Raw genomic sequence first — 8,971 nt, 5'->3', positions numbered from 1 at the left:
GATGACCTTGAAACTCGAACTTGTCGAAGATATTTTAATTCTTTATGACTGTGTGAAGTTTGATTAAAAACCAAGAAAGAATGAAGACGCTAGAGTGCTGACAAAGTTTTTCTATTTAAAGTCATAATGACCTTGACCTTGATCCGATGACCTTGAAACTTGAACTTGTTAAAGATATTTTAATTCTTTACATGTGTGTAAAGTTTGATTAAAATCCATGAAAGAATGAAGGCTCTAGAGTGCTGACAAACCTCTTCGGACAGACGGACAGACGGACAGACGGACAGACGGACGTACGGACAGACGGAGGGGAAAAATATAGTCCCCCCCGGTTTCCCGGTAGGGGACTAATAATATGAGAGTCTACACTGACATTCCTAAAACCTATCCTACATCATTAAAAGGTTTATCCTCCTGTCAAATTTCATCTTGCTCCAAAATGGGGAATACAGCAATCACAGGTGTTCCACACACATTAAAACCTGTCTATAACTGACACCTGTTGGAACCAAGTTATTTGCCCATTATAGGCAGGTGTCCTGTACTGGTAAATAACTTATTTATAATAAAGGTTAATACATTTTAACTATCCATGTAGGATAAGAACTAAGCCAGCTGTCTTTTATTGGCAGGTTCGAGATTTGATTGAGGATTGCCATTCAATTTTTAATTAAAAGAAATGTTTGCTTGGTTGGGCAGTCTTTGTTCTTAACTAGATGTAGGTATATGCATTGTATATTGAAGGTTAATTAATATACACGCCTTACACCTATACACACACACAGCTATTATATATAACTGTAACAATGGGTAAATAAAGACTCAGTAGCATACATAGATCATTCAGGCCGAGGCGAGGTATAGCCTATAAGGTTATCACCATTATTTATCATTACAAGGTAAAGGACAATGGAAAGCTTTGTTCAGAGGCTCCAGATCTAGACTTGTGGAAGCATAATGCACCAACTTGGTTTAAATGGAACAATAAATCCATGGACTATAGACAACTCTCCATGCACCACTGACAGGCAATGTTCAGCTTTCTAAAGATGTAAATACCAAAGACTTATAGTGTGTTACACACAGACTTGTCAAAGGCTGTTTTTACAAACCTGAACGAAAACAGAGACATGCATGCGAGCCACCTCAATTGGCAAGAAGACCTTTGCAGGATTATGTAGGTCAAAGCAATAGCTTTTTTTTGTTTAGATATTTTTTTACAAGTATTTGTGTTCATGGTATACAAAATGTAGGCCATTCTACTGCCAACCTAGGTGACACAGTCATTATAACAAACTTACCACAGAACAATAACCAATACATAGCCATTAACTGAATGGAACTTTCTTGAAATTAGTTTTTCACAAGGACGGAGACAGGGTACTGAATCTTTAGATTTATACACTCCTGTTAAATTGATTGTCCCTTCTAATGAAATGTGATTAATATACTGTAGAAAATCTGTTTTATCAATCTTCAGAACATGCATATTATAACCACACCGCACCTGAATAATGGCAGAAGCTGCTTTAACAGACGTCCCATTTTTTGTTACATAAAAGCTGCTAGATTTAACGAGTAAAAGGCAAAAACGTAACATTAGCTTTAGAGTGATATGTTGGAAGCATGCATGATGTAATCCGAGTTCATGACGCATTGCTCTTCTACATCTTTAGACAGAGTGGAGGAAACCTATTGGCCAGCGTCAGCCAAATAGACCTTTCAACTGCAGCTCGTCTCGAACACTTCACTCTGAAGTTGTGCATCTAATGTGCATCCTCAACATGGAGCCCCATGTTACATTGCAAAACTAAATTAATTAGTGAAGTGAGACAGCGTCCCAAAGACATATATACTTAGTAACATCATCAGCTAATTATAAAATGTCTGCCCATCGCCAGTATCATTATCAAATTCTTAATTTGTACTCATCAGACTCGGAGGAGAAACAGGGAGTAGAACTTTTAGTCACTTTTCCTCAAAAATTATCAATCTATAATGTACCTTATATTACAGTACACAAGCTCAGTCATTTAAGTATATCTGTGGGAGGGCCAGCACCATGTCATCTTGATCCTAACCATATCTCTCACAGACACCAGTCCCTGATAAAAATGTCTAAGTCAGCCACAAAATGATCTTTGTTATGATCTGACACTCTGTGTAAGCTGATGGCATCATGTGGGGAAACAGGTCAAAATATTACAGACACCCTACAAGATTTACACCAATCAACTAAAAATAACTGTAGCCAAACATCTGAAATGATCTGAGTTTTTGCTATATAAAATGTCCAATGGAATCAATCATGGATGTTGCCGACTTAGATTCCAGTTTTTGGAGAAAATTCATATGTAGGTGCATTTTTGGAAACACATCGTTTTGTCAATCAAAGCGACCAGAATCTCATTAATTTATGAATGATCATTCTTCAAAAGTTGACTGCAAGAATACTGCTATTTTGGCCAAGATTTTTAACAAGTTTTTCAATACATTTTGATCTCACTGGGCATAAAAAAAGCACAATGTCCCCCACGGTAATTATTTATGAAGGAACTACCTGCCATTTCTCCACATGTTCTTGTACATGGGAGAAGATACATTTGACTTCCTTAGACTTAGAAACACTTGTAATAGGATCCAAATTAACACAGATAGTTCGTGTCACACAGGTATGTAGTTCTGTATGTGTTATTTCAGTCCCATACTATAACACAACATGAGACTTGTAGCTATTGCACTCTCAATGACACTCATGGAGTTGTTTGTGTGGTGGGAACTTGTACATGGAAACATATAAAAGAAACCCTTTTCTTTGCAACATGCACATACAAGATGGCTGCCGTGGCCTCTGATTGATCAAAATTGAGATATTGACTGATTTCAATCAAAGATCATTCCTGTAAACCACATATCATTTATTACTTTTTATTATCCAATCAACAACCTGACTAGAAATCCATTCTATCTTTGGATGAACATTTTGTAAAAAAATATATCTAAACACAAGGCTATATTATCTTTTAGTTACTTTATTCCCAGTTTGGATAAATTTCAGTGTGTGGCAAATTATGGTAGTTTGAAAAACAGTTACTAAAAATGTATAAAAGTTTACTGAAGCTAGTAGAATATTTTCATACAAACATTTTACTACAGTATCTGCCCCCAATAATATAGGATCCCATCACCCACTGCCACCCACAATCACATTGTCTCACTGGTGTCCTTCCTCTGTAAACAAGATACACTGTATCAGCTGTTCTATCCCCCTTCTTTTTGAAGCTCCTTCCTTGGTCATTGATTGTAGAATCAGAAAACCTACCTTGTTTTGATCAGTTCTGGCAAACTTATCCCTTCTCTTGTAAATCAAACTGCGAATTTTCCTACAAAACCTGTTCATGACTTAAACTTTCTATATCTAAGTTGTGATCTTCAAAAATGTCTTGTGCCATAGCAGATGAATCATGAAAATGATATGTTTTTTGTATGTGTCAGTAAAAATACAACAACTTTCGGTTTGTTACACAAAGAGAATATGATTTCGTAACTGATCTATTTAAAGGTGAATGTAGTTGTCCTTACCCAGAATAACTCCATATAAATAGTGACACCTCCATATTTACGTTGCTAACAGGAAGTGAGCATTCAGGTCTGTTAGCTTTTTAAGTTAATGTCAACAGTGATTATGGTAAGTTACAACTAGGACGATACACAACAACAGTGATTATGGTAGTAACAACTAGGACGATACACAATAACAGTGATTATGGTAAGTAACAACTATATGGACGATACACAACAACAGTGATTATGGTAGTAACAACCAGGACGATACACAACAACAGTGATAATGGTAAGTAACAACTAGGACGATACACAACAACAGTAATTATGGTAAGTTACAATTATAGGGACGATCCACAACAACAATGATTATGGTAAGTTACAATTATAGGGACGATTCACAACAACAATGATTATGGTAAGTTACAATTATAGGGACGCTACACAACAACAATGATTATGGTAAGTTAAAACTATAGGGACGATACACAACAACAGTGATTATGGTAACAACTAGGACGATACACAACAACAGTCATTATGGTAAGTTACAATTATAGGGACGATCCACAACAACAATGATTATGGTAAGTTACAACTATAGAGATGATACACAACAACAATGATTATGGTAAGTTAAAACTATAGGGACGATACACAACAACAGTGATTATGGTAACAACTAGGACGATACACAACAACAGTGATTGTGGTAAGTTACAATTATAGGGACGATACACAGCAACAATGATTATGGTAAGTTACAACTATAGGGTTGATACACAACAACAATGATTATGGTAAGTAACAACTAGGACGATACACAATAACAGTGGTTATGGTAAGTAACAACTATATGGACGATACACAACAATAGTGATTATGGTAAGTTACAACTATAGGGACGATCCACAACAACAGTGATTATGGTAAGTTACAACAAGGACGATACACAACAACAGTGATTATGGTCAGTTACAATTATAGGGACGATACACAACAACAATGATTATGGGAAGTTACAACTATAGGGACGATACACAACAATAGTGATTATGGTAAGTTACAACTATAGGGATGATACACAACAACAACGATTATGGTAAGTTACAACTATAGGGACGATACACAAAAACAATGATTATGGTAAGTTACAATTATAGGGACGATCCACAACAACAATGATTATGGTAAGTTACAACTATAGAGATGATACACAACAACAATGATTATGGTAAGTTACAATTATAGGGACGCTACACAACAACAATGATTATGGTAAGTTAAAACTATAGGGACGATACACAACAACAGTGATTATGGTCAGTTACAATTATAGGGACGATACACAACAACGATGATTATGATAAGTTACAACCAGGACGATACACAACAACAGTGATTATGATAAGTAACAACTAGGACGATAGACAACAAAAGTGATTATGGTTAGTTACAACTAGGAAGATACACAACAACAGTGATTATGGTAACAACTAGGACGATACACAACAACAGTAATTATGGTAAGTTACAATTATAGGGACGATTCACAACAACAATGATTATGGTAAGTTACAACTATAGGGATGATACACAACAACAATGATTATGGTAAGTTAAAACTATAGGGACGATACACAACAACAGTGATTATGGTCAGTTACAATTATAGGGACGATACACAACAACGATGATTATGATAAGTTACAACCAGGACGATACACAACAACAGTGATTATGATAAGTTAGAACTAGGACGATACACAACAACAGTGATTATGATAAGTTACAACTAGGACGATACACAACAACAGTGATTATGATAAGTTACAACAAGGACGATACACAACAACAGTGATTATGATAAGTAACAACTAGGACGATACACAACAAAAGTGATTATGGTTAGTTACAACTAGGAAGATACACAACAACAGTGATTATGATAAGTTACAACCAGGACGATACACAACAACAGTGATTATGATAAGTAACAACCAAGACGATACACAACAACAGTGATTATGATAAGTAACAACTAGGACGACACACCAACAGTGATTATGGAAAGTTACAAGTATAGAGACGATACACAATAACAGTGATTATGATAAGTTACAACCAGGACGATACACAACAACAGTGATTATGGTAAGTTACAACTATAGGGACGATACACAACAACGATGATTATGATAAGTTACAACCAGGACGATACACAACAACAGTGATTATGATAAGTAACAACTAGGACGATACACAACAACAGTGATTATGATAAGTCACAACTAGGACGATACACAACAACAGTGATTATGGTAAGTTACAACTATAGGGACGATGCGCAATAACAATGATTATGGTTAGTAACAACTAGGACGATACACAATAACAATGATTATGGTAAGTTACAACTAGGACGATACACAACAACAGTGATTACAATAAGTTAAAACCAGGATGATACACAACAACAGTGATTATGGTAAGTAAAAACTAGGCCGATACACAACAACAGTGATTACGATAAGTTACAACCAGGATGATACACAACAACAGTGATTATGGTAAGTTACAATTATAGGGACGATACACAACAACAATGATTATGGTAAGTTACAACTATAGGGATGATACACAACAACAATGATTATGGTAAGTTACAACTATAGGGACAATGCGCATTAACAATGATTATGGTTAGTAACAACTAGGACGGTACACAATAACAATGATTATGGTAAGTTACAACTATAGGGACGATGCGCATTAACAATGATTATGGTTAGTAACAACTAGGACGATATACAATAACAATGATTATGGTAAGTTACAACTATAGGGACGATGCGCAATATCAATGATTATGGTTAGTAACAACTAGGACGGTACACAATAACAATGATTATGGTAAGTTACAACTATAGGGATGATACACAACAACAATGATTATGGTAAGTTACAACTATAGGGACGATACACAACAACGATGATTATGATAAGTTACAACCAGGACGATACACAACAACAGTGATTACGATAAGTTACAACCAGGATGATACACAACAACAGTGATTATGGTAAGTAACAACTAGGACGATACACAATAACAATGATTATGGTAAGTAACAACTAGGATTATACACAACAACAGTGATTATGGTAAGTTACAACTAGGATGATACACAATAACAATGTTTATGGTAAGTAACAACTAGGATGATACACAACAACAGTGATTATGGTAAGTAACAACTATAGGGACGATACACAACAACAGTGATTATGGTAAGTTACAACTAGGACGATACACAACAACAGTGATTATGGTAAGTTACAACTAGGACGACACACAACAGTGATTATGGTAAGTAACAACTAACACAAAATCATCAACTGTGAAAAACATTTTAACAATAAAAAATAAATCTGTCTGAACAGATGAGAATCTATCTCCACTTTGTGAAGTCTGGGACAGATTCATGCATTTTTTAAGCCACTCTCCTGATCACAAAACCAACATTTCCTCTCAAGTTAAAACAAATTGGATTACTCTGGGTATAAGTATAGAAACAATGTCTGTAAGGTTGAAAGGTATGTTGGAGTTTGGCAACTATTTAACAAACCAGATCAAGACTAGAGTTACAAGCTGTCAAAATAGCTGAGCAGGCTTTTGAGTAAATTGGCAGTTTGGCACTGACTCCGACCTGTAGTCAACCAGGAATGCTGGCAAGTTTTCTTTTCATGTAAAACTTGTATTTTCTTAATTGCATGTACATTGTTCTATCTTTTTAAATTCAGAATATTTTAAAATAATCGAATTAAGCAGTTACTGTGAAGGTTTTAAACAGTGAATTTGTTTTCAACATAGTGTTTTCAACTCACTGGATCAGAAATTCAGTTCAAGTAAATTTCTACGTGTCATTTTCAAATTTATCCCCAGGATAAATACAGTATACTGGAGGAAAGCATATTTTCCCAAAGGCCTACTTCTGCCATTAGTCCAGCTGGTTGATCTCTTCTCTACCAGGACTTGCATGATGATATCCCATACATGATAATTTAAGTTAGTAATAAAGCCGACAACCACTAATTGTCCATTACCAATGCATAAATGTATATCATGGTATAAAATAATAAATACTTGACCAAAATTTACATAATTCTCATCAAAACTAATTGTTTTTCCGTTCAGAATACTAATACATTGAATTAAGGATCCCTGTCCCACTTTCACCTATTTTTTTTGTATTTAAGCAGTATAAGCTCCCCTTCATTTCGTGTCCGATACAACTATAGCATACAGCTGAGCCACTTCCATTGACCAGATAGCTCAAGATTATCAGTAGTGTAGGTTAAAGCGGGAGTGTAACTATTTGAGTAGACTGGCCACCGTCTCTAGATTAAATAATTAAGAAAAAACTAACTCTAATAATTTTGATCACTTGGATGTCTGATTCTAAGTTCTAAACTTAAGGGGGAGATAAGCTAGTAATAAAATGCAGTCGAGAAATTCTTCATAAAAACTTAGGGGCTGGTGGCCAGTCTACTAATTGAGGTCCAGAGTTTGAATCTAAGCCTAGACCTGTTGTTTATTATATTTTGTTTCTTTTATCATTTTAGTTACAAGTGCATAGTTAACTTACAGCTTTTGACAGTGGTACAGTGATATCTAAATCAATCATGTATAAAATCTTGTTGCCAGATCCTATTAATATTTCTATTAACCTGTGTACTTATTATATATGATATAAATGAAATAAATATTGTTTAAACTATCAGATATTGGATTTTGTATTATTGGAATTGCATTACATCAAGGTAATCAATTATATAACAAAGTGTTTCTATGAGTGCTGTGTCGATCACACTAGTCCTCTCAGTCGACCTGATCCGCTTTCTACCACATCATAGTGTCACATATTGTCACACACAGGTCAATGACATCAGTGGATCCCTTCATAATGACATGTTGCTGATTTGTCTTCTGGCCTGCAGATCCTACACCTATATATAGTCCCCCTAACAACACCTTACAGTCACCGGTCATTACAAAGTACATGATGTGGAGGGTGAGCAGATCCTACACCTATATAGTCCCCCTAACAACACCTTACAGTCACGGGTCATCACAAAGTATAGGATGTGGAGGGTGAGCGACCCTTTATAGGGTCATAATCTCTGGGGGTGGGGAGACTCTACGCCTTTCAGGTCAAGTGTTAAGGACATCTACATATAATCACCAAATTGGCTGACTATCAACATGATCATCCTATGATGGTATCAATAATTAGTGTCCTCGCTACAGAGGAACTGCACATGTTGGGAGGACTGCCCTTGGAAAAATGGTGGTCAGATTCTAGCAAAAACAAAATTATACTGTAGGCTGACCCCCTACCCCCCC

At 35.6% G+C, this 8,971-nt stretch overlaps 1 protein-coding gene across 2 annotated transcripts in view; it reads right to left on the bottom strand.

The window, feature by feature from the left end:
- The window catches only part of LOC110449805 (sestrin-1-like), an 80,591-nt gene that overhangs the window by 67,310 nt on the left and 4,310 nt on the right, over positions 1-8,971 (bottom strand). The window contains exon 1 of one of the 2 annotated variants that reach the window (XM_021496897.1): positions 3,323-3,415. The exons of the other annotated variant lie outside the window; for it this stretch is intronic. Coding sequence (XP_021352572.1) covers positions 3,323-3,400 — 78 coding nt within the window. The 5' untranslated portion in view covers positions 3,401-3,415. Of the gene's footprint in view, positions 1-3,322; positions 3,416-8,971 lie in introns of those variants that run through there. 2 annotated transcript variants of the gene reach the window in all.

Source organism: Mizuhopecten yessoensis, unplaced genomic scaffold, assembly GCF_002113885.1.
Source record: "Mizuhopecten yessoensis strain PY_sf001 unplaced genomic scaffold, ASM211388v2 scaffold4823, whole genome shotgun sequence".
Lineage (NCBI taxonomy): Eukaryota > Metazoa > Mollusca > Bivalvia > Pectinida > Pectinidae > Mizuhopecten > Mizuhopecten yessoensis.
Note: the sequence above shows the minus strand (reverse complement) of the source record. Positions and strands in the feature narration are given on the sequence as shown.